Here is a 26,713-nt window from a genome sequence, read left to right as displayed (position 1 = left end):
TAAAGTATATGTTTAATTAAATGCTTTTTGGATCGTCTATGTATTTATGCAACAGCAACAACAACAAAAAGAACATCCCCCTGACTGCATTATTAAGTCATTTGGTAACATTCATTAATTTTTTCATCCATCTTATGCCACTTATCGAGACGAGGGTGGTGTAATAATTGGTGCAGGCTATGTGCAGGTTTGTGTCCCTGGGCTGGACTTGTTCTTATCTGGGTCTCTAAAATCCTGGATGAATCTTTATACAAACCAGAAATAGAGATCATGACTTGGAACTTTGTACACCAGAGTTCTAAACACAGCTGGCTTCAAGCACAAATGTAAAATGCTGGTTAAATATGAGCCATGCATGATCCTCTGTTGAAGCTGGAAAGCATGGAGCTAGGCAGACGTGTTTATTTGCAACAACCTCCCATCCCTAATTGAGCAGAAATGGGATCCGTTTCAGTATTGTGAGGGAGCTTCACAGTCCCACCCATCAGGCGGGGTAGTGTTTCATAGACATCCAAACAAGAAAATCACTGGAGGGCCATGGCACACGCCCAGCACCAGGAAAGCACGCCAAGAATAAGATTTGTCTGGGAAGGAAGCCTCTCAATAAACTGTTTTCCACAGACAGACGAGATCGACTTCCTCGGGCAAACAGGAGCAAAGGCTGCTGCACTTCAGTAACAGCTTGATAACAAAACATTATGGGATTTTTAGAGCGTCAACGCAAAGGATGCAAAATAAAAAAATACAACTTAAAAATGCATATTTTGTGTTTTAATACATGTTTTTTAATCTAGTTTTTATTTAATACATTTACAAGATTTCCAAAATAATATTTCCACTACCTGGAAATGGAGTCTGCTGTGGTTGTTGCCCCCCCCCCCCCCCCCCCCCCCCCCAGCCTGTGCTAGTTTCAGAAACTAGGAAAATAAATTTGATCTCTTATCCATATTGAATTTTCTTGTAAAAGCCAGGATAGACTTTAAAATTCTCCTCCTCCACCTACAAAGGCAAAGTCAATGATTAGGCATCATCGTATCTTATAGAGCTCATGGTTCTCTGCTATTTAAATGCAGGCCTGTCTGTTTGGAGATTATGAGAGTCTCTGAAATTAGATTGGGAAGCTGAGCCTTCGGCTCCCAGCGTCCTTACCTGTGGAACCAGCTCCCAGCCTGGGTTCAGGAGACAGACACCCTCTCTACATTTAGGCTCTGATGAAGCTAGGGTTGACTTGGGTGACTTCTGTGTACCCAATTATCGGGCGTCTCAGGTTAAGGAACCAAGTACAGTGCCGTGGTCTTCGGAGCGTTTCAATGCCACTGAGTTGCAGATGTGTTGTTGCGCTGGCCTTGCGGACGCTTGAATTTGCAGTCTGATCTCACAGAATATAAAAGTGGGATCAGATATCATCATGGAAAGCATGTCATACCATGTTCCTGATTGGACTAAGGGCCTCATCACAGTGATAAGGATTATCTTCATAGCAAATGGTGCAGATAAATCAGCAGTGAATGTGTTGGAAGCTGCTGCCAGCAGCGTCTCTGCTGACATTTACTGCCACTTTCTATCACTACTACAGAAGACCTCCGCATAATTGGAATACATTTTAATATTTAGTCCATGATGCCAGGGGCAGGAGGAGAGGAAGGGCTTTTGTGGAAAAGCTTTTCACCCTTTCTGGGGTAACCTTGTTTCAGGGTTTGTTCACTCATAAAAATCAGGAGGAAAAGTCACTTTCTGATGATAGTCAGTTTAAGTCAGTTCAGTCCATATTTAGCTATAAAAGATGAGCACCTCAATAGATATGAACTAAATTAAATGAATAAGGCTCAGTTCCGTTCTTATAATTTTTTTCTTTATGGCATGAACATCTCTGATCATCCATGTTTGGAGGACATGTTGGAGCTGAAGAGGAGTAAAGGTCAGATCTCTTCTTATCTGTGCTCTGTCTTGAATGTCAGGCAGCTCGCCAAGTAAATCATCGAGTGGGCCCTCAAACTGGGACCATTGTTTTAAAATGACATTGTATTGTATTGACGAAGACTTCAAACCAGCTACCATAGAAGTAGTTTTACTGAGGTAATAAATCACACAACAACTGGGGTCATTTTCCCATAATATTCAATGCAATCTTTTTACAAGAGGAATTACCTGCTGATGCTCATTAGGTGGAACGGAGGTTGAAGGCCATTCAGCACGTTTTAAACCCAGAGTCAACATGCACTTTTATATTCAGCTTTCGTTGGGCCCCTCCTCCCCAACGCGCAGAGAACAAACGCTCATGTTACCTGGAACCACCTACTCTTCCGACGGAAAAACGCTGCCTCCTTAGGAAGCCACTCCACCGACAGGGACAACAAATGGGTGCTCTCTTTCATTAATGCAGCCTGTGTGTGATAGATGGACGGAGCACAGGCTGTGAGCTGAGACAAGACAATTACATGCATGGGAGCATGTACCCCAAGTGTGTGTGTGTGCGTGTGTGTGTTTGTGTGGTACAGTACATATCCTTACATATACTTAAACATGTGTGAGCACAATTCATCCTGTCAGTGTTCCATGTCAGAGAGGTTGAAGTGATATTTTAGTTTATGATATATAAATGATATATAGAACAGAATGAAGGTAGGTATTGGAGAGGTAAAACACAGAGAGGTGAATATTGATTTATGCTAACTGGGGTATTTTTGGGTTGTGTGTATAGTAGAGTGTCTAAATTAGAGTCCCTGGTATAAGTCATTCATTCATATTATCCATTTCTGGGTCACAGGGGTAGCTGGAGGGCAGGGTACACCCTGAACAGATCGCCAACCTATCACAAAGGGGTTGTCAATACTCAGTACTAGTCCTAACCTGCGTAAATTGGAAAAATAGAAAATAAAAAGCAAAGCTGGAGTCTTAAGTATTTTTATTCAGTTGAACAGCAGCATGGGTGTTTGAGTGGTTAGCGCACATGCCATGTAATTGCAGTATCCTGGGGTTGATTCTAGCCACCTCTGCTGAACAAAATGCTCAGGACTGTAATGGAGTAGAGAACAGTGTTGTGGTTGATGCTCTGTATTAATAATATTCACCACCCGGAAATGTGAGGCACCATTATAATTAGCCGAGATGGAAAATGTCTAGACTTGAACAATTAATGCCAGTGGACACCCAGATTTGGACCCACAATAGGTGGGGTGAGCAAAACGCAAAGGACAGTTCAGTTGTCCTCTGAGACTAAAACACTTCATTGCACTTTTATTACAATAAACATAAGATCACTCTGAATTCAGAAATGTTTATTATTCACATTTAAAACTCATATTTTGCTACATTTACTCCAAACGTCTACACCACTTAAATACCTAAACACCTTGATTGGGCTCCATCAGCCATGACAACCAGTGTTGAAACCACCATGTGTACTATAAAAAAGCGTTACTGACCTTGTTGTCCTTGCTAGCAGCTGTTGTGAAGATAAACTCAGAAATTTAACACTTTGATTGCCATTGCTGTTCCTCATCTGTAGTATTATCTGTAGCTAGCCAACTGCAAAATAGACAACCTGCCTCCTGTTTGCACCAGCTCATGCATGCCAAATGTCGGTGAATAGCTGGGTGGAGGTTGTTTCTGTTTCTGTCTCTGTTCACTTTCCAAAAGTTCTTCACTGGATCTGAATCCATCTGGCCCTGTGTGAGATTCCTCAAACACACTTGACTTGTTTATTGAAATGTTGCTTTGTTGAAAGAACGTTTTCAGAAATGTTATTGTGTTTTGAACCTCAGGGCCACCATATTATGTGAGAATTTAGGGAAGTGCTTCCTGGAAAATCTCTCAAGACAACAAACTGAACTGCTACTGAACCCCCTCTATATCTCCTCATGACACTGCAACACATTTATATTCACTGTCGCATTTGGATTGTACAATTTTCTCAAAATGTAACTCGTAATATTGGTGGATCTATCAAAGTGTGTGATTGGATTGCTGTGTTATTAAGTGGGAGAACCTCTTGAGCTGTCTCCAAACATTAGCTCACTTTAAAACTTTCAGCCAGATGGAGGGATGGCAAAGCTATATCTGCAATACTTCCTCCTCTCTCCCTTCCTCCACACCCCTCCTCCTTCTGTGAGACACTGATGAATGGGAAGGTTGAAGTCATTTCTCACTCAGGACAGTCATGTGATGAGGACCCCTCCTCTCCCCTCACTGAACCTCTTGTGTAGTGTACAAGGATTAATCTCCTTGACTATAAAACAGTGGATTAGTACATACTGAGGGTCTGACTGCATATTAATCACCTGCTCTCTCACACACCCCCAGCATGCTTTTGTATGTTAATCTTCTCCAAGTAAAACTGGAGGCTGTTTATTGATTCACCCATTCATCCATATGTCTTCTACATTGTTATATTTAACCTTTTTTCAGTTTCTTCCTAGTCCTTCAGCCCCTCCTTTGTGAAAAATATATTTTCTCTTCTAAAATATAGATTGAACAGGAAAAAAAAAATCAAGGGGGAAAAACATCTGAAAAAAGACATCCATCTCGCGTGTGTGATGACGTGACACTTTCTATTTTTAGTCATTCCAGGTGTCTAACAGCTGTGCATCAGCTCACTTGCATTATATCTGCATAACTGCAACACAACACTGATTTTACGGTTCAAGTCTATTTTTCCCCCCATTTACTGGATATTAGTGTATTGATTGTGTGTTAGACTCTGATTTCTGCTGAAACTCGATGACTTTCATGCCCGAGTCCTGTGTAGGTAGAGACTGAAGCTGCTGCTGTCCCAATGGGATGCTTTCTGTACAGCTTCTGCATTGACATTGTGTAAAAACTGAACAATATCCTGTATGTTCAATCCTGTCTGCTCAAAATGTACATTTATATACCACTAGATTAAATTGCTGCCTCCGTTCAGTTATTCCAGTTCACTTGCTAAACACCATTGCAGAGGTGTGTTGAAGGACGCAGTGTCTTTAACCATAAGCCTCTTCAGTAGACTAGCATTCATTTCCACATAATAATAGAATACCAAGACAGGGTCAATATCTGATATATGGATGAACCACATTGTGTGTTCTCAGCATTCTGCCTTATGTCGGCTAGTTTCAGCTACATCTATACAGATACACAGCAAAGGCTCGTTAAAAGGTTCTTCTTTGTCGGGTAACAGAGCAAGTATGAAATACTGACTCAAAGATGGCAATCACTTCCAAGCAGCTGATAAAATCCTGTTTTGTTTTGTTTTTTTCTGACGTTGTTTCTGAAGTCACCGAACATGTCAGTTTCGGAGTGTGCAAACACTCAGAAAGAAAGTTAGAAGCTCATTCACACCAGCGGTGTCTGTGAGCAGAGGCTCTTACTTTGTACTCCAATACTGGAAAAGTGTCAATAAGTGCTTTTTATAAAAAAGTTTCTAAACAGCAAACATGGCAACAAAGATTGGCAGCAGAATGTGTTTTCAACAAGTCATTTTGGAACCACAGCAGCTATTGAGCAAAGTGCAACACTCGATCACTTGCTCATTGGCATAGCTTTATCACACACACTTGCACTTTTATCATTGTCTCTTTCTTGTTTCTATCTTTCTGTTACCTTAATTTGATCCTCAACTTTAAAATACTGCCCTGCTGTGGCATACAACGGTCATTACTCTGTGTGTGTGTGTGTGTGTGTCTGTGTGTGCTTCTTAAGTGAAAGGTCATGGTCATGGTATGGATTACAAATCTCATGGATGTCTGTAGGTAACATATTATCCAGTTGCATCATTTGTACAGATTGGCTTCAGTGCCTTCGGGTTTTATCACAACAGAGACATCAAACATGGAGAATGGAGAGTAAAATTTCTCAGTGTTTTGGCTTTCGGCTTTCAAGCTGTTCCCATTCATGTGCCACCATTACAGCTTCCGTTTGAGACGAAGAAAGAGGAAAAAATGGTTGGAAAGTGATGATTAGAGGAAGGCAACAGGGAGAGAGAGAAGGCCAAGAGAGAAGATGAAAGCTTGGTCTTGGCTGAATTGGAAACTGGGAATCAACCTTGATATGTGTGGTAGGTGTTCAACCAGGTTGGCTCCATGTTAATCATCTGCCACCTAATTAAGGTCTGCTTTCTGTTTGGATATTTATGTGAAACAGACAAAGAGGAGATGGGCAAAGTGGAAGTGGAAATCAGCAGCCTGGCGTAGTGGTTAGCGCTGTTGCCCCACAATAAGAAGGTCGCAGGTGACTCTAAATTGTCCGTAGGTGTGGTTGATTGGCTCCAGCGCCCCTGCGACCTGGAAATAGAAGTAGAAGATGAATGGATGGAAGCGGAAATCTGGGTGTATGCCTGAATTCTTCCCAAACAATTGGTGCTTACCTGAACAGCAGTCATTAAATCCAGCACATGGCCGTGTTCCTAATTGTGTTCAATCTCAGGAGTCTAGCAGGGTTGTCCTCATTCAGATCACCTGTGAATGCCAAGCACTGGATGCTTTTTTCCTCTGTCTTTCATCAGTGAAGGATGCTGCGGCTACAGCTGCTGAGACAGGAACACATCACTCTGCTGTGGTTGCTATTCTGCTCTTGTGCTTTGGTTTTTGTCCCTTTCAGTCACCAGCCAGCAATCTTTGTCCGGCTTTTTGTGTCATGAACCAGAAAAGAGAGTATAAAATAAAAGACCATTGAGACTGGTTGATATAAGAGATAAATAAGCCTAATGTACCATTAAAAGAGTATATGGTCTGTTGAAGCCCTGAAAATATTTGAATTGTTTAACTGGGTTGTTAGTGTTTACAATCCGAATAATTGGGTAACATACAGAAAGTTCACCCACTAAGTGTAACATGGTGGGCTTTTTTCCCCACAAATTAGTCTTTAATCTCAGAATATTTTTGTTATTTTTCCTTGGAAATGTTTTACATTTAGAATTGTATGGTTTCATTTAAAGTCATCTCAAAAATGTAAGGTAAGTTTGTATGTTTGCCATCAATGTAAAAACGGAACAGAGCAGCCTGGTAGAAAGCAAACTCACTGACACAAGAGGCCACTTATCAGTAACGGATTTCTCCTTTCTTATCTGTTTAGGGCCATGCTGATCAGCTCTAAAGCTTGTGTTTGTAACTGCCGACAGCGGTATCCAGATGTCATAACAGCTGATCACCGCTGTCTATTTTCTGAGCTCTACAACAGCAAACTACTCGATTCATGTGGCAGATGAGCTGCACCTGTTAAGGCATGGTAAAACTACGCTACTGAAAATGTTGCTAATTAGTTTAATCTTAATAATACTAAGCTACTATCCTGAGGTTGTGCCCCAGCAACATAATTTGACTTGAAATCAATCTAAAAATGGATCTAAAATCAATCTATCGAAAATTACATTAAAATAAGAGCCTTGTTTATTAAGAGTGGTTAGTTATTATAAATTAGTAGTAATAAAAGGATCTTTGAAGGGATAAGGCAAAATATTTTCTTGTTTTTCTCAAGTCGCTTTACTCGACATCCTCCAGCTGTTAAATGTTTGAAATATAAATATCACGAGACTGACTTTCATAGATTGTCAGGTTTGTTCAGTTGCACAATATTAAATATTCGGTATTAATGTGCTGGGTTTTAATGACTGAACTGCGAAGATGTAGTGTTATTTAATTTGATCGAAAATAAAATACTAATTGTGCTGATTGCCATCTACCCCCCTGCTCTTTTTAATTAACCCAACATTCATTGCTTTATTTACCGATAAAGTGATCCAGTGTTTTTTAGTTTCAGTACTTGCAAGTGTGATCTGACATAATAGAATAGATAGATTTATCTAAATTAAGGAAACATCAGTGAGCTCAGCTGGTTCATTCTATCTTCAGTCAAATATATTTGTTATACAGTTGTGTTGAATGAAACAGTCCCGTCCTAAAGTGTATGTTCATGGTTCCAGATGTGTGTTGTGCCACATCACCTCCACGACCACAACTGCACTCTGACAGAGTCCTGCAGGAGCAGCACCAACTCCAACAGGGTCAAACACCTTTCATTGGCTGTCTTCACCTGCACACAGTAAGAGTATGTTTCCTGGTACATCTGTTGTCATTTTACACTCATCTCATCTGTTTTATTTAGTATTTTTGCATAATGTTTTTAAATGACCAAACCTAGATTTACTATAAAGCACCATAACTTTGGGGATTACAGCAGCTTCACATGTAGGACTGAAGGAAAATCAACAGTCACAAACACTACCAACAAACATGTCAGTTTTAGAAAACTGACATGTTTGTGATATTGAAACAGGGTGACATGACAAATTTCGACAGGTTGCAAAGTTTGAAATCATCGCCTTTTCAGGTGGAGATTAAGTTATGTTGAGCCCTTAAATAGCCAAATGGAGATAATTATAAATGGTAATAAAAAGAAACAAGTGTTTTGCCAAGATGCATTTAGGCAAATTTTTTTTTATCTCTTTTTCTACAGTGGAAAAATCAATTTATATGCATTTAGGCTGGAGGGCTTCAGCTGCTGTTTCACTGGAGAGTCAGTGGAGATATTAGATTAGAAATCCATCCAAGCTTCATCCCTCTAGTCGAAGCTCTGTCGATCTGAGAGGGTTAGATGTGAGGATGAAGCTCCCTCTGCTGGAGACACAGAGGGAGGCAGCTCGTCCCTGTGTCTTGTCCTAAGACTCTTTCATTCCATTTTCACTCTGTAAATGATCATTCCTACATCCTTAATTTATAAATTAGTAGATAAATTTCCCTCTGAAAAACGTTCTGCTTGTTGGTAACTTTCTAACTTGTCTCATAAATATATGCCTCTGCCTCTTACTGACTGGGAGATCTGGAACGCTGGTGGCATTCAGTGTTCACACTACAGAGATCCAGGTACCAAGCCAACCACTCTCTCCTCTACAATGGCAAGATGGCTTTTGCATTTTGTTAATTTACTTTAATTCAAACTTTAAGTTCTGCACCTCACAACACCCACAATCATGTTCCTCAATCAAAAACATTTCTATCTATCGACAGCAATCCATAACTTCATGACAGAGGTCAGCTGACTATGTTCAAACAGGATTATCTTACATTTCATACGTCGGTATGATGACAGACTACTCAAATTTCCCATTGTGCACTAAACACAAATATTTATTGAACGATGCCAATATTGTAACTGATGAGTAAGTTAAACCTTTTATGAGGCGACTGTTGATCTGTTGTTATATTGGCCCTGTCCACTAGAGGTCAGGAGTGCATAGTTTCCAAAGGATCTCTGCTCAAGTTCGTTTCATTAATGAATACACGAAGCTGCACATTCTGAAACTTCTTCATGCACAGCATGAAAAGACTCTACAAAACATTTGAATATTCCTAATAACGAAATATAAAAAACCTGCAACAGGTCTAAAGGTGGTTGAAGATAGTCTCTAAATAACTCTACATTTTGGTTCATCTTTATTGAAAAGACATTGCGTATATAAACGTGTGTGGCCCTTTAAGGCTCGTACAACGTGTATATAATGACGTCTCCTACGTCAAACGTCACATGCGGAAGGATCAACATGGACGACGGGAGAGAAGCTTCCACGAACTCACTTCTGAAAGATGGTAAAACAGCTTGAATGGCTGCGGCGGTGCCGTCAGTCACATTTCATGGCTGTTATAAAACATGCTATTAAACGTGTTGTCAAGTTTCCACATTCGTTCCGCAGTTCGCTACTGCACAGTCACTTTCCTAGCTAGCTAACAAGCATTGTTAGTCATATTTGACAGGTTATTTAATGACATGCCACATAAAGGATAGACACGGGCAACTTCCCTGTAGGGACTATTATTATGTTATCATATTATATTATTACTCTGGTGGTTTAACTAGTACAGTACAGAGACGGTGCAGGTCTCCACTGCTCTGGTCCAGTGTGTTGACGTGTGTAGCTCATTGTAATGACTGAAAAAGAAACAGGTGTAGGCTGAAGCTTTCCTCTTTGAGCAGCGATGCACTACAGGCCTCATATTTAAGAATAACACGACCTTTTGTAATCGTGAATGTGCAGAATGAGTCTGAGGATGTGTTGCTGCGTTTGCAGAGTGCTACACCGATTTCCTGGCGGAGGACTTTGACGTGAAGACGTACACAGCTCAGGCCATTCACCATGCTGTCATCGCTGAGCAGCTGGCCAAGCTGGCCCAGGGCATCAGTCAGCTGGACAAGGAGCTGCACAGCCAGGTAGGTACCCACCCAGCACACCAACCACAACGAGGGCATCACAGCTCACTGCTGCCGAGCCTGAGGGAATGCACATCATAGAAAATCCCAATTGAAAGATTTCAGGCACCATCCTTCCGCCATCTTCTGGGGAATCAATGTTGCCCGCACTGCAAAATTTTCCATTCAGCACAAAGAAAGTCTAAACGGGCAGAAATTTGTTCCTGGTAGAGTTTTTTTTGTCTCTCCCATGGAGGAGCATTGATTAATAATTGAGATACTTCCACTCTTGGTGATTCAACAGCACCACAATGAACACATAATGACTGCAGAGTATTCAGTGACTGTTGGCTTTTTTGAAATCTAATATTTGGCAATGTTTTTCTTCCTTCCAGACCAGTATACGTTTCAATTCATTATATTTCAGAGAGAAAATTGTAGAAAAACAGCAGCACACAGGGAATCAATCCTCCATTGCACATTTCTTCCAGGTTGTGGCGAGACATGAAGACTTACTGGCTCAAGCGACTGGGATAGAGTCTCTTGAAGGTACATGCCTACTTTTTCATGTTATAACTAGAGGAACAAAATTTGCAGCAAAATGAGTCATGAGCTGTAGAATGATTCATTTTCCCTTTTAGACACCTATTGATTTTAGTTCATCTCAGTATTATATTACAGTAGCATTATGATGGAGCTGGAGGTAGCGAGCGTTTTCAGAACTCTCCCTCTGGGTGTGCTCAAGGATGCAGTAAATCCAAATCAGATTTTTGGATATTGAAAACCACTGCACCATGATTCAGTGTTTCTATTTCAACAAATGGGTTTGCTTCCTGTTGGTAGGCTATCAAAATAGATTTTATCCTCAACCTCTTTCAATTTGGAGCTTTGCATGTGTTTATACATTTTATTTCATATATATATATCTATTGATATTTGGCAGTAACACTTAACAGCTTTTGTGTTGATGTAATTGTACTGTAGATTAGATTTTTATGAAAGCATTCGTGTGATCAATGTAAGAGAGTTAAAAAGAGGATCTTAATACCAAAATATTTATTTAGATAAATCTTTTGACCTGTCAATCAGTCTTGCGAATAAATAAGTAGATACAGTTTTTCAGAAAAAGCTGTAGGAGTGAAACCTAGTTCATAGGCTATACCTCAAATAATCCTCTGAAGATGTCTGCTAACAAATGTAGTTCTTAAAATCCCTGCCAAAGTGTCCTGAAAGGTAAAGAATGTTTTTTGTTGTTTTTTTTAGGGGTTCTTCAGATGATGCAGACAAGGATCAGTGCTTTGCAGGCAGCTGTTGACAGGTAAACCTGTTTTCCCATGTCTTAAGGCAGATTATTTTCTCTTCCTAATTTATATTTTCAATCAGCGAACTATTTTGTCTGAATTTGTTTACCAAGCAGCATACTAATGCAGGCAAAGAGAAAAAAACTGTCTGGTAATAACCTCACAAAACCATCAGCCACTTGTTTCAAAGTCAAATGAATAAACACAAATTCACAATAGCACTCATTCCAATAAACATAAAGTGGATCCCTGAATGAAAGAGAAACAAACAAGAGAAAACCAATTAACAAAAACACTTATATAAATAAATAAAACAACCAAAAAGAAAACTTAAGAATTTTGGTACTCAGTAATATAACCAGAAGGCATAAGACACACTGAATTCCATGAATGGTTCATATTGTTCACCAGATAGAAAACAGAAATGAACCCATGCAGATGATGAGTTGATGATTAGTATTGTGTTCTTCCCAGGATAAGGACAAAGATTGTCGACCCATACAACAAGATTGTGGCCAGAATTACTCAACTTGCCAGACTGCAGGTAATGTCTCTGCCATGCACTTGAATGGGCATTGTATTATATTAACTTTTTCGTTCCTGTGAGGGAATCAGTCTGGGTCTCATTTAAAGTGGTGGAAGAAATAGGTTCTTTGATGGCAGAAAGAACATTATTTTACACCAAACCCACAGAGAAATCAACAGTGTGTAGGAGAGGGATGCAGCATTTGCTGGCATGTAGGCAAGACATTTATTACGTGCTGAACTGCTGTGCGTGGATGACCTAGCAAGCACACAAGCTTAGTGGGAACACTGGGTTGCAGTTCCTCTGTTTGTGCAGCTTCGGGCAATTATGATTAAATATTGATGAAACAGCGGTTGTAAAAAGGTCAGTGTGATTCTGAGGTCTCGCTCCTGGGCTAATGGATCACTGTAGCTTTTGCGTTAGTGAGTGTGTGTGTCTGCATGTGTGTCTGTAATCTCAGTCTCTAGCCAAAGCCTTCAGTATGAGCTGGATATGACTCCACCATCAGCCACTGGGTAGTCGACCGGCTCCCCTCATCACCAGCATGATTTCTTCTTCCTCATTAAAAATGATTAATTCACATGGATATGCAGATCTCTACACATTGTGACTGACCCCTTAAGAAATTCTCTTAAACAGAGAATTTAATAGAATTAATATGTATATTGTTACACACTCCATTTTGCCTGATTTATACCTAATTGTCTTTGCTTTTTACCAATCTGAATCTCTATCCACTTCCCTGATTAGATTATTGATTTGCAATGAAACAAAATGGGAATTCCTTCTCATTATGAGGGCTGCTTACAATTTTGGGTTTTGCACTTGAAAAAGTCTGCAAGTAACCTTTCTTGCTGTATTGTAGCAGTTGCCACATGATAATTCAACAATCCCTCGCTCATTTGCTAAGGGTAATTGTTGCAATATAACAGCGATTATTGGAAGTCAAGTAATTATTTCAGATTTGAATGATAGTTTGAATACTGTAATTACAATTATTATTGTGTTGGCTTGAGTTATAGTAGTAAATATAACTATTTAGATAGTTAAAGGGATTCCCAGTCTTTTTATCTTATCCCAACATTTCGTTCTGTCCTTTACTTAATGAAGAAATACCTGCAAAACTTAAAACAATCACAGTTGCGTCAGCGATACTTTGTCTTTGGTGGTAGGAGATACAGTTTGATCGAAAGCCAGGCCAACAGACATAAATACTTATGTAAAATAAGCATATATAATTTTTACCATTATTTGATTATTTTTAAGTTTAAGAGTAATATTCTTTTTGTATCTTTGTTTTCACTTGTATTCTGTTTGTACAGATCAGTAGTAGCAATCAAATTTCAGTGTATATTTTGTAAAATGACAACAAAAGCTTTCCCTTCCAATTTAATGATATCTCAGTTAAAATTTCCACTGTTCTCAAGTACAGCTTCACAGATCTACTGCATAGCTGGAGAGTCTTTGTCCTTATATATTTGCACACAGACAGATTCCCTGAACAGAATTGTGTTTCTCTTTTTCTGTGTATAAATGTTTCATTTCCAGCACATACTGAAGCAGCAGGCACAGCTCCATGGTTACCATACGTGTTGGCATGGCAACCATAAAGCATCATATCTTTCTCATGTGACTTTGAGAGCAGACACATTGTTTATCTGAACCACATCTGTAACAATATTATGCTAAGTACAGTTTGTGGTTATGGCATGAAATTCAGTTTTTAATTATTGAGCATAGATGATGGTGAGCAGTTTTTTTTCTTAATTTAAGTACTTTCAAAAGCATGCCAACTATATCTTCATGAACATTGCCCTTCTTTGATGAAACATGAGCTAATGATTGTACAGCTGTCTGACTGAGAAAAGGGGAATCTTTATATGAGAAAATAAGACAAACCCATAGCCTGAGGTGAACCACAGCTACATTTAGCAGCAACTTGAGGCTAAATATTTTGGTCTAGTTATCAAACTCCCTGACATCTTTTTTCTCCTCCAGGTGGCCTGTGACCTGCTGCGGAGGATCATTCGTATCTTGTACCTGAGCAAGAGGCTCCAGGGTCAACTCCAGGGGGGCAGCAGAGAGATCACCAAGGCTGCTCAGAGCCTCAATGAACTAGGTAAGGACTGCCATGTCTTAATCCACATTCCACATCTGTTTCTGCAAAACCTACAACTGCTGCTGTAGTGTTCAGTGCTTTTAAATTACTTACTGCTTGGTAACATTTAGTATTTAACACAGAAACACACATTTTACTGATTAAATTATTGAATGAAAATACCCCCCAAAAGTTGTATATCACTCCATCATCATTGTATCGCATCGTCATGGGGTTGTAGAAGATCTCATCTTTTCTGGAACCAACACTGGAAATTATACATTTTTTGTTTGTTTGTTTTGTCACTTTTCTGGTGTGAATAGATGATTTGTTCTGTATGGACACAAGGCGAGACATTTGGCAGCAGTAAATGTATCTAGAGCAGTTGTAGGTTGGACTAAAGTGATCAGTGTAGATGTGCTTTGGCATATATAATCACTGGAGATAATATATATATACACGTGTATACTTATAAAACAAAATTCTGAATAATGAATGGATGAATGGAATGGAATAGTCGTGAGTAATATTAGGGTCGTAGATGATGCTTGTGTTTTTAAAATCTCATCTTGAATATTATTATTCGTATACATTCCAATTTGATGACTTGTATTTTATATTTTAGCCCAAGTTTAGCGCTTCGGTGAAAGTAATTTGCCAGTTTCAAAATCAAAATTTGAACTGGGAAAAAAAAAATCATGCTTAAACCTGAGTATCAAGCACTTTAAAGATCTTAGAATAACAAAGACTGAGGATGGGTAGTTGCTTACTGCTTAACCAGCTTGCCAACATTTTAAGTTTCCTAGGGTGAACCATTGAACAAATTGCATACATGCTCAGAATGAATTGGAAAGAGACACAAGCGCATACAGTGTACCCATGTGTTTCTCTGCATAGTCAGTGTGCTCATAAGTGCACTTTAAATAATAAAAGGAGCAGAGTAATTTATTTCAGCCAATATGAATGTACTGAATAAAGAACAACTTACCTCTGGAGGAAGGTGCAGGTACTCAGATATAAATCAGAGCTGTTGGAAGTCTGAAAACACACAGTGAGGTTGCCCATATCTTACCAGAAAAAACTCATAGCACTGAATCTTTAGCATGTCAATATTGCTTAATATTACATCATGACTTCCAGTCACAATGCAACATGATCTGATTTGGTGTTTTTTGTGCTGGTTTGTTTCTAAGTAACATAACTAGAGTAGGTGTGTTTGGCTCTTTGGCTCTCCTTCTACTGGCTGACAACCAGCCAGGCACGAAGCACCTTTTGTTAGCTGGTGAGCTGCTGCAGTCCACTCAACGTCAAATGGTCCAGCTCAGTGTGAAAATATAGCAAATAAAGGTGGTAATGAACTCATTTCACGTGACCTTTAAAGCTGCAGTCATACTTGTATCACGAAGCACAGTGATGATGCCCAGATTGACCCCCACTCACCCTTTTCTCCTGGCAGTCCATCATAATCTTGGTGTCCTAGTATAGGTCAAAATTGCTGTGGCTAACAGTGGCTGGATGGGTTCAGAGGACTGTGTGACCTTCTAGTGTCAGCAGAGGAAAGGCGATATTGATGCACTGCATGTCTCCTCCACCAGTTATCTATGTGCCATACTACCCTTAGTAATCACAAGGCATTAAACGTGACAGAGGGGGTTCACAAGGACAAGTGTTTTTAGCTCCCTGTGACCACTTCTCATACCTCTCTCACACACACACAAACAGGCTCGCACTAACGCTATTGGCTGCGAAGAGCTTTTATATGGGGTCAGTGCCCTTGCTAGTCCCCAGCACAGCAACAACCTCTTATAGGTGATACAGTGTGGGCTCCTGCTCGCTGCTGTGCCATTCGCTTGTTGTCCGGCAATTCCAACAATTTCTCAAGTGCGTTTTGTGTTTTGTTATCGTTCATACTCTGGAGACCTGGAAACACCATAGTGGGACAAAGTTTGAGTTCTAATCCTGCTTTAAAATAATTCAATATCAAATCTTTAAATTAATTTGGTTGGTTAATTTAATTTAATTGGTTAAAAAATTTCCACGTCCATCTCTTGGAGGAACAAAGAAGTTTTCAACATGCTCGTTTCTTGTTGCTCTGGGACTGTTAACAACTTTCATGGCATGGCTCTGGCACTTGGATCAAGCATCACAAAATTTTATCCACGTTTTCATGGTCTTCAGAGGATGGATCCTAATTCAAATGGTCAAATGGTCCCTATGTTTCAGTTGTGACCTCTCATTGCCTCTTCCTCTTCATTAGTCACCATCTCGCAAGACTTGTTTTGTTGTTTAAAAACTCCTTCATCTTTGAAACATGGTAACATCTCAATGGATTGTATTGTGTGATTGAAGATAATAATAGTGTACACTGCCACCTGAAATTCAGATGCAGTCTAAAGCTTTGCTGCTCTGTAACCGCCACCCTTTTCTGCTAGTATACTTATTTCTCCTTAGCAAAGGGAACATAAATACAAGAACATAACAATGAGCCTTAAAATACCACAAAGTCCAGTGGTTTACTGTCTAACCTATCCGTTTTACTTTTTTTCATTTGTTCATGTTATTTTGGTAAACTAACACAAACAGATTCTCTGAACACACAGTGACCTTTGTCTGAACAGCAGAATTCTTCACTCTTTGACACAAGAGGCAGGCGACTCTCTGAAGGAGAAACTTAATTCCCCCATGTCAGTTTTTCCCCCCACCCCACTGGTCCTGATGTATCCCATTCCACATGAAGAAGCAGGAGAGCAGAGGGATACTGACACATTTTGTGCCTTTGGCTGTTTATTACAAATAGTGACAAACAATATCAAGGTATTCCATTACTGCACACAGACATTTGTCTCCTATTATGCTAACCAGAGACCAACACACACTGCTGTTTAGATACAGAGTTATGAGTTAATCGTCCTTGATAGCACGCCACGACATTCCACAATAAATATCACTGAATTACCCTTTTCACCTGTCTATGATGCCTATTTTTGCATTGAAGAAAGAAGAAAAAAAAAATCAGCTGTAAATGCAATCCTCCACTTTACATTTATTCAGCTGGTGGTAGTTTCCCTTTGTACACATTATGTTAATATTCAGAAAACCCCTTGTCATCATCTCTTTATTCCACAGGGAACACGTTTTCTGCCGTCATCATTTTAGTATTCATTTACTAAGCTGCCCAAGGTGCATCCGTTAAGCTTGTTTAGACTTTTTTTTTTTTTTTTTTAAATACTTCATGTCTCTCTATTTGCACAAACAATACTTCACTATCATCCTCAAACACCACATATTCTGTTTTTCTGCCCTACACGGTTACTTTCTCTCATGAGTGTAACCAATACCCATTTACACTACATATTGACATATTTACAGTTGAGTAAATCTCATTACTCAGCGTCCTGCGAGCACAGACATTTTTGTCTGGCTTCTGTGTCCTCGAACGTGACCTTCTTGTTTCTTCTGGGGTCAATCCACGAGTTGTGGATGACTACATTGTTTGGTGTGGGCTCAGCTTCAACAACAGACACCACCCTTTTCTTCATCTTGCTCTTCAGAACTTTTTGAAACTTTTGTCGAGTGAAGGCATAGAGGAGTGGGTGAAAGATGGTGGTCCCGTAGGCCATCACCAGGAAACCCAGGCGGAGACGCACAGTCAAATCACTGGGCCCAGTGCTCAGGATGATAGTGTTGAGCACAGTAATTGGAGTCCAGCAAAGCAGGAAGGTGGAGATGATGAGAAGAGACATCCTGAAGACGCGTTTCTGCCTCTCCCTTCTTTCCCGATGACGCTTTACTGCTCTTCTCAGAGCAATGATGACAGACACTGATGCCCGCATGCCCAAAGGTGCACTCCCACCTGCCCTGACTCCTGTGCTGCTCTGTGAAGCATCAGTCGACTCTGCTTGTGTTGCAGTGCTCAGAGAGATAGTGTTTTTACTCTTTTGCTTTTTTTTCGGTAGGTTGTGCTGAAAGCGTGTCCCAATCCGAATATTAAGAGCCTGAAGGATCTTGTAGTACGTTACCAGCATTACCACAGCAGTAAAAAAGAAAATAGGAATCTGTGCTAACAGGTGATAGTACAAACCCGGTTCTGTGTAGTATTCATTTGCATGAGTCACTGAGACCACAGTGTGGTTCACAAGATCTGAACCAGAACTGAGGAAGAAGCCTACTTCCATGAAGGGAACCAGGAAACTGAAAGAGGATAAAGCCCAAATAGATCCCAGTAGAGCCACAGCTCGGCCCATTGTGAGAACGCGGTTTGCTGGCCGGACTGAGATATCATAGCGATCCACAGTGATGGCCAGCACATTGGCAGCAGTAGCTACACTTGCGAAAGAGACGCAGGCCTCATGGAAACAACGTATCATGGCTGTGTCTGCCTCTAGAGGAAGTAGCACCACCACAGCTGTCAGCGGGATGCAGCATACACATACCTGGAAACAGAAAGGAATTAGGTCACATCCCAAACACATTTTTACAGCGAGAATCATGTTTGAGTCTCTGCTTTTATAAGGTATATTTTAAAAATAGCCAACATTCGAAATATGAGAAATATATAAGAAACTATATTATTTATGGCCTCAGCTAGTTAGCTAGCAGTTTAACATAACTGAGACAAACCCTTGTACTCTGCTTTGGTTACTGTGCTGAAGTGTGTGGCAGTTACTTTTTTTTTTTTTTTGTCAATACTGTGGCTGAGATTCACCCTCGTTTTGTTCATTTGAAGCAAACGTTGCACAAACTGCTAGCAATGGTAGGTTTATTTTTGTCATGTTACTAACAGCAACTATATTTAAGGCTTTATGCACCACAAATGCTTTCCCTCATTTCCCTCACAGTAAATGTGGTGGAGCGGAGGCCTTTAATCACTTGTTTGATGAAAATATTTGATGTTGACTGTACCACTAACCTTTTAACCCAATTGATGGTGTAGAGTATGAGCAAGGACATGACTTGGAGCTACCAGAAGGGTTAGTTAATGGGACAGCATCTTGTAATTAGCTCCTGTGGTCACAGCAAATGCTGGCACACCCTCTCTTGAAATCCCTGTTCTCTAAAACTAACAATGCAGGTCAAGACTCACCAACACATCCACTACATGTAGATTCATGGTGATGATGTTGGAAACAGAGCTGATGAGGTTCTGCTTCATGCAGTAGAGGACTAGCACCGTGAGGTTTGAACTCAGACCCAACACTATCTCCAAAAGTAGGAAGCTTGTCAACGAAACCTAACAACATAAAGCATGCAATGGAGATGATGCCATTTATTGTGACTTCAAAGTTTTAGTCATCAAAATTAATAACGCAGAAGATTACATGTATGTACCTAAAACAAATTAATTTACAAGGCATGATACAATATAAAAATTAAATGTGTATCTTAAATTTTCAACACATGAATTACTTGGAAAGGTACTTAAAGAAACTGTTCACTTGCAAACAAACATATAAGAATATGATATTATCATGTCTCACTGATTTGACAAAAAAAAAAAAAAAAATGGATGGATGTGGATGTGTATATGGCATTTGCGCAGCACCTGGAAGCTGATGGGGTAAAGGGCCTCGGAGGACGTCATGTCAAGGTTGTAGGGGTCCGTAGTGTCAAGCACCGTCATGTTGCTCATGGTGGCTGCAGAGATCAGCATGGAAGAAGTGTGCATTATCCTGATGGGAGGAAGATGCCTGGAGAGTAGTTTGCACAAAATAGCCTTTGTTTATAAGTGAACCTCTGCACATCAGTTTCCACCAGGTGATTTTTTTTTTATTTCAACCACAGATTTATTTAACTGTCATCAAATAAATGAGCCTTTCTGCTTTTTCAAGGAATGTTGTGTTTTGGTCAGAGTTACACGAGGTGATGTGCTATTTAAGGTAGCAGTCTCCTCTCTTGACATTGCTGCTCTGGAATAGTTTGGTATCTTTTGTTTTTGTCTTATTTGTTAATTGCCATATGTTGAGCTACATGTGTAAGTCAACAAAGAAACTTTCAGATCAGCCTCACACAAAATTAGTCCCATTTTTATTTTGACTTGCAGCAATGGATGCTGAAGTTAGTTTTTCTTGTGAGAGATGCTTTTAATACAAGAACAATTGATGTCATTACATTGAATGGACTTTAAGTTTTAAGGGTAACCTCTTCTGGTCGTAGACATAGTTTGAGTCAGACTCGTGTGTTTTACAAGAAAAAAACTTTTTGTGATAAGATCACCTCAATTGACAATATTGTGGTGTCTTGTTTTCAGGATGGTTACTTAATACTTAATTTAACTCGTGTTGAAACGCGTAAGGGGAAAAGCTCATGAAATAGTAGACCCATTGTATTTTTTTACATGGTCGTAATTTGTTTTGGAATACAGGAATACAAGTATGTACAAGACATGTGACTGAAGAGGTAATTTCCAGGAGGTCAAAAATAAATCACCTGCAGATTAATCATATGGGCTAGTTTAGTGTGTTGGCTGTGGTAGATAACATTATAGCCAAGAGGAAGGGGTTAGGGTTACAGATCACAATAAGGTTGTAAGAAATGCTATACCCATTTTGCTTTAACCAAAGTACAGTTGAAACAATGTTGACCAGCACCAGGAGTTAATCTCCTTTCTTGCATCTTTAATCATCATTACTGCATCAAACTAATTTAATTTTAAATTAATTTAACAAACTAAAAAAAATAAAAAATAGACAACCACACAAGAGGAGGAAGATAGCACAATGTAAACTTTTTTTGAAGCAGTTTTTTCCCCATGCAGTTACATTGGGTACTTTTCTTATGTATAGGCAGACATTATGAATCGTTTGGCGAAAGATTGTCCAAAAGAGTGCGGTTCTTTAAAACTGCTGTAAAAGTGGTCCTTGTGTGTTTGGATGGCAAGCTGTACAAGCCAGTAGGGTTTTGTTACACTGATGCCTAAGGCCAAAATTACAGGGACTGAAACTCATCTTTGAATCCAGAGGACCTTTGTCATCCACATGGTTTGGAATAAAGAACACTGAGCACAGTTATGACATCAGGAAAACTCACCACTCCCTCCCAACAGTGTCCTCTCCAGCTCAGAAGCTATCCCAGTGGCCACAAGGAACTTGCTGCAGCACATCAGAACAGCCCACCATTTTTTATGACTTGACAAGAGCAGTCTTCAGTTGAGCTTGATTTGCACCATTCTTGCTGTGGAAATTGGAGTTTGACAGCCAATGAAAAGTCTTCAATGAGATTTTGCTTTGGTGATGCTGGGTTCAGTCAGGCGAAGGGAAGAGTGTCTTTGTGCCACAGAGAGCGCAACACACCCGCCCCGCGTTGGGGGGCATGTGGTTTGTAACATCAGTGCGGTACGCTTAGATCAATGCTTTCTTTCATGCAAAGCTCTGTCTTGTCATTGTCTGTTGTGCTTGAACTGTTGTCTCCAGTGTCATCCCCACTTCAAAAATGATGCCAGTGCCAGAGTGATCCTCTCTCCACTCTTCAGGTATTACACACTCTTCTCTTAGACTCTCTGGAGATGGTGCAAGTCATTTTATGGTCTACAGGACCTTGTGGCTGACATTGGTAGGTTTTGAAAACAGTGAAGGGAGGGCGGAATTGAACAAAGATTTCAAGAGAAAGAGAAAATAAACTTGACTCGGGCCACTTAAATTCTACAGGGCAGCGCCCCAGGGCGGAGTTGCACTGTAGGATGTGTCATTCAACGAAAGTGACCCCCTTGACCTTTGGTCATCCACAACTTTCTTCAGTCCTATTTCAGCCCTCGCAGATTGCATAAAACGGATTATTTAAAGAAAAGAATTGTGTTATCTCCACATGTCTTCTTCATCATCATCATCATTATCACCATCACCATCATCATCATCATCATCTTCTTCCCGTGTGCTCTTCCATCATTTTCCATCTTTGATCCTGCAGAGGCGAATGGTGGTAGATTTTAGTTAAAAAAAAACAAAAAAAAAAAACAATATGAAAGAGACAACTGTTACACTAAAATAAGATCCTTTCCTTCTGGTCTGCATGACACATCATGCATTACTCATTTATCATCCCCTGGCAGATAGCCTGCTCTTTTTTACTAATTGGATGACTGTCTTCTGTGAGTGTTTTTGCTCATGTACATGTGTGTACTTAATGTGTGTTAAATGAGTTTTGAGCCTTGTCTGTTGCCTTTGATGAGTCTCATCATGTGTTCAGCAAATGAGCACTGAAAACTGTCACTGGTTCTCTGCAGACTGACTGTTGGACTACACACTGTCTCACCAAGTCATTTTAGAAGTTAGAAGAGTTTGGCCATGAAATTTATATATATAGATAAAAAATATTGCAGATTTCAAGCCTATTTTTTTTATTTAATTTTGTGTTGTTTTTTAAATTCAATATTTAATATTGGAGAACCTAAGCATGGATAAAAGATAATTTTTTTTTTTTTAGTTCTGTAAGTAAAATTCCAAACATATTGTTTTGATGTTGGTACTTGGTTGGACTTGGAAAGACATTTTCTGAAACATTGACAGTGAAAATTGTATGCAAGGCTGTAATTATATATGTATTTACAAACAAACTCCTATGCCTCGAGTAATGTAATAGGTGTAGCCAAGTATAATCTCACAGTATCATAACTGCAGCTGAGACAAACAAATGGTGGCTTCACAAAGAAAGATGCACTGCTGCCAAACGTGGGCATACCCTAACCTTAACCACGTGAAGCGTGTACCGACACCATCACAGCCAATCTGAAACACCTACTACTGTCAATACGCCTACCAATTTCTGGCAAAACGCCCAGGGTCTGGGCTGCGTTGGGATGTATTTACAGAAAATTCTTCTTTAAAAGGAATGTTCAGCTCTGACAAGGTGTCCGATAACTTAGGAAAATAATTAGGCAATGAATCCATTAGTCACATAAAAAAAAAGTAAAAATGTATATAAGTGAAGTAGTTATCAGTGAATTGTCTCCTTTATATTTTTCCCCTAACTTCTGTATTATATCATTACATATTGAATAAATTTGGGCAAAACTTAATTAGTTTTTTTCCCCCTCTTTTTAATTTTTCACTGCATGAAATTTGTCCTCCAGATGACCTCAGTTTCAGGACAAATTCAAACAAGTTCTGTCTTCAGTCCAATTAGTTTTGTGTTGTATAAGCTTTACTACAACAGGAGAGCTAGACTCTGGGAAGCAGTGAAGTCGCCTTGGCTTGTGAAGATCCATGTTCCTTTCTGTTTGACAGCCACTCACTTAGTCTAATTATTCTCTGCTCAAAATAATCACTGCTTGAAAATCGTGACTTGCAGGCTCAACAACATCTCAGCGCGCTGCGTGTGTGTGTTTATGTAGAGCTGCTGAATGTGTTGATTTTACAGCGCCTTTGTGGAAAACATTAAAATTGCCTTGCTGTCAAGACACACAAATAACAGTGGTAGTGTATGACTGTGCTGCGTGTTGGTTTACCTCTAGAACAAGACCGTTCCTCTGTGATCCCTGGGTCTGTCGGAGTTCTTGCTTTCCATGTAGGGCTTTGTAATATCAATCCCCAAAGGTAGCATAATGCCCAGAAGTGATAAGCCTGAGCACCAGAGGTCCAGCTCAGTCACCCATCATTCAAGGATCTTGCACTGCTCAGTCCTTTTCAGGGTGGAAATCTGACTGGTAGAAAGCACCCAGCCGCCGAGACTGGAGAGAGCGAGAGAGATGTTGACACTGCTGCTCTGCCTCCCCCTCTCTTCTCTCTGCTGTGCTTCTTTTTCTGTTGGTCTGTCTCTGTCCTGCTTCCTCTCTCTTTCTGTATCTGCCTCCAGTAGCCCTCCTACTCATCCATTGCTCCCACCCCCCCCACTCTTCTCTCTGAAACTGTGTTCTCTTGTTTCCCCTCTTACACCTCTCTGCCTGACTAATTGGACACACTACACAGATTTAACACACTCATTTGTATTTTTCTTTCTTTTAGACTGCCTGTATTCTTTTCCAGTTCACACCCCCCCTTTTTTTTTTTTTTTTGGCTTTTCCTATGAATCATCATAAGTTTGTTTGCCCCCATTAAAGAGCCCAGGTGGGAAACGATTACCATGACAATACTAATGGCAGCATCCTTCCTCCCAGGACTTTGGCCACTCCTCCACTGTGTTTGCATAGCACCTGCCGGATGGTGAATGTTTAATTGTCCTGTTCTGGCTACCATTGGAGCTGTCATGTGTTGCCCTTATTGCCTGTGTGCATATCTGCAGGTAAGCAAGCGTATGGACTAATTAGGGCTACTTGGCATTGGCATGGCAACAATAGCACCAGTGGCCAAAGGAAGCACAGACAGAATTCAAATCAGAAATCGTCTGTTGGTCCAGGATCCACTTTTTTTTTTTTTAATCTACCAATGAAACAAGATCTTCTAATGTATGTAAACTCTTCATCCCTCACACTTTGTCTGTTTATTCAAGGAGTGCAAGCAGAGACATGTCTTTGAAGTCTCACTGTTTTACTGACTCAGTAGGAGGCCTGTTTTTCCCAAGATATGAGTCTTTAGTAAGACACAAATAGATGGCTGTAGCATTATGGAGAGGGAGAAAAATACATCTGCAGACTTTTCCTCAGAGCAAATATGAGCATGATATGCAAAAAATAAGAGACGAGAAGGGAGATTGAGGCAGCTCAAATATTGGAAGGAAATAGATGAAAAATGATGTGTGAGGCCAGTTTCACACCTAAATTGGCTGTAAGTACAATAGAGTGCAACAGAAAACATTGATAAATGTTTGATGGATGCATTAATATTGCAGCATGATATCTAGGCTATCTACTGGCAAGCCTAAAGGCTGCTAGCTGTTGTTTAGTCCCCAGCTGTGCTATTTCAAACAGAGGTGCACACAAGTGAGACCAAGAGCGTGAGTGTGAGTGTGAGTGTGAGTGTGAGTGTGAGTGTGTGTGTGTGTGTGTGTGTGTGTGTGTGTGTGTGTGTGTGTGTGTGTGTGTGTGTGTGTGTGTGTGTGTGTGTGTGTGTGTGTGTGTGTGTGTGTGTGTGTGTGCGCGTGTGCGTGCTGTATTTTTGAAACAGCAGTCATGGACTTTGTGCTCAAGGGAAAAAATGCCACACCAGTAATAAAACCTCCACCAGCTCCTACTGGTGCATGACATCTGTTGAGTGAGCACTGTTGTGGTTAAATCCTTATTGCAGCGGCTTGGGTTCAAATAAATGATGGACCCTTTTGCGGCATTGCATCCTTTCTCTCACTCCTATCTCCTTCATTTCCTTACTTCCTCCATTATAGCTGTCAAATAAAGCAGTATTTCTCAAACTTTTCCAGACCAAGAACCACTAAAATAATAGTCACAGACCATCTAACTCTGAAACATTCCCAAAATCAACAAGTCTACTACTAAAGCAGGGCTGTCTTGGTGGGCTTGTATAGGGAAAAACATATTTAATTGCCATTTCTTGCATTTTGATGTCTTTATTGGATAAGTGAGTGATAATACATAAAATGAGAGATCATAGAACCAAAGCAACAGAGTAAAACTGACAAGGTTTTGAAACAAGATCTCTAGTCACCACTATACCGTGTAAGACCTGCATGAAGACAAGAAGTAGTCTCTGTGTGATAGTTCCCTCCATGATGCATATATCAATCAATGGATCAGCCATGGTAACACCATCACAATAAAGCTTAACACTTAACTGTTGTGTCCATTGTATCAGAGGTTTTAATTGATTCTTATAACTGACTTGGTCTTAAGCATCACATTAATTATTTGTTGTCAGTGTTTGATGGTTAATAAGCTGCTGATAACTGGTGAGATTTAGTGCAGTCTCGGAGTAGGCTAATCTCATCCACATTTACTCACAGTCAGATGGACGGTCTTTTGTGACATGCAATATAAAAAATAAACTGTAGCTGAAGCGACTGAGTTGATAGAAAAATACATGATTTTGAAGAAATACTTTCATTTTCATTGCGCTTCACAAAAACGCTGCTGTTCTTTTACACCTCAGGGAATGTTCATTGTTCATGTAGGTGAAATTTTAGATCGTAATCCATGAAAGTGAGTGAGTTTAAATCTCTGTTAACCTAGTTAGGTGTATTTCCTCTGTCCCCACCCCTGGGGTTGGACCTTGGCCAACATAGTGACAATAATGCCACCTGCAGGAGTCTAGCAGCAGCAGGCACCTCGACCTTCAACCTCGTGGTAAATATAATTAACACCCATTAAGGTTTCAGAAAGGCCATTTAGGTCTTGGCACCAAAACTGGCCTCATCAAGGAAAAGCTGGTGGTTTTGGGAAAAAATCCATACTCATTCAGTATCAACTTTACAGATTACAGAAAGAAAAAATGAATTTCATTGTGCCTTTAAGCAAATGCGCACACACACTGTCATATCATGGTTTACACTAGTTTGACACACTGCAGTCTGATGGTAACACAGCGTCGCTCCTACTTAACGTGTGCTATGTTTAAGAAGCTATTTCAGACATTATTCTTCTTGAAAGCTAAAAAGAAACAACTTCCTGCAAAAAAAAAAAAAAAAAGTTCTGGCAGAGGAGTCTGTGTTGTGTTGTTATACAGCTCCTTTTTAATCAAGTGGACCAAATACTTGTGAGACATTGTGCGTTCTTACAAATACAAGGCCCGAAACAAAGAATCAAACAAAAAC

General features: G+C 40.0%; 2 protein-coding genes across 3 annotated transcripts in view; one reads left to right on the top strand and one right to left on the bottom strand.

The window, feature by feature from the left end:
* The first annotated feature begins 9,505 nt into the window (after positions 1-9,505).
* cog5 (component of oligomeric golgi complex 5) overlaps positions 9,506-26,713 on the top strand; it is a 41,787-nt gene continuing 24,579 nt past the window's right edge. For both annotated transcript variants that reach the window (XM_029494890.1, XM_029494889.1), the window contains exons 1-6: positions 9,506-9,560; positions 10,040-10,179; positions 10,650-10,707; positions 11,422-11,476; positions 11,934-12,003; positions 13,984-14,104. In XM_029494890.1, the coding sequence (XP_029350750.1) occupies positions 9,515-9,560; positions 10,040-10,179; positions 10,650-10,707; positions 11,422-11,476; positions 11,934-12,003; positions 13,984-14,104 (490 nt within the window). In that variant the 5' untranslated portion in view covers positions 9,506-9,514. The remainder of the gene's footprint in view (positions 9,561-10,039; positions 10,180-10,649; positions 10,708-11,421; positions 11,477-11,933; positions 12,004-13,983; positions 14,105-26,713) is intronic.
* LOC115036639 (G-protein coupled receptor 22-like) lies at positions 17,263-23,778 on the bottom strand. Its single transcript, XM_029494891.1, has 6 exons — positions 23,523-23,778; positions 21,921-21,979; positions 21,110-21,887; positions 19,626-19,770; positions 19,167-19,313; positions 17,263-18,516 (listed from the first exon to the last, which is right to left on the bottom strand). The coding sequence occupies exons 4-6, from the start codon at positions 19,746-19,748 to the stop codon at positions 17,467-17,469; spliced, it is 1,320 nt and encodes a 439-aa protein (XP_029350751.1). The 5' UTR covers positions 19,749-19,770; positions 21,110-21,887; positions 21,921-21,979; positions 23,523-23,778; the 3' UTR covers positions 17,263-17,466.

The sequence above is a fragment of the Echeneis naucrates genome, chromosome 23, assembly GCF_900963305.1.
Source record: "Echeneis naucrates chromosome 23, fEcheNa1.1, whole genome shotgun sequence".
Lineage (NCBI taxonomy): Eukaryota > Metazoa > Chordata > Actinopteri > Carangiformes > Echeneidae > Echeneis > Echeneis naucrates.
The sequence above is the reverse complement of the archived record's forward strand: the minus strand, read 5'-3'. Positions and strand labels throughout refer to the sequence as shown.

Excerpts from the sequence above, each read along its gene's own strand:
- LOC115036639 (XM_029494891.1), bottom strand. The coding sequence starts at position 19,748 with ATGCACACTTCTTCCATGCTGATCTCTGCAGCCACCATGAGCAACATG. Across the intron at positions 19,314-19,625 it reads TTTACCCCATCAGCTTCCAG|GTTTCGTTGACAAGCTTCCT; the intron begins GTGCTGCGCAAA and ends TTATGTTGTTAG. Across the intron at positions 18,517-19,166 it reads TACATGTAGTGGATGTGTTG|GTATGTGTATGCTGCATCCC; the intron begins GTGAGTCTTGAC and ends TTCTGTTTCCAG.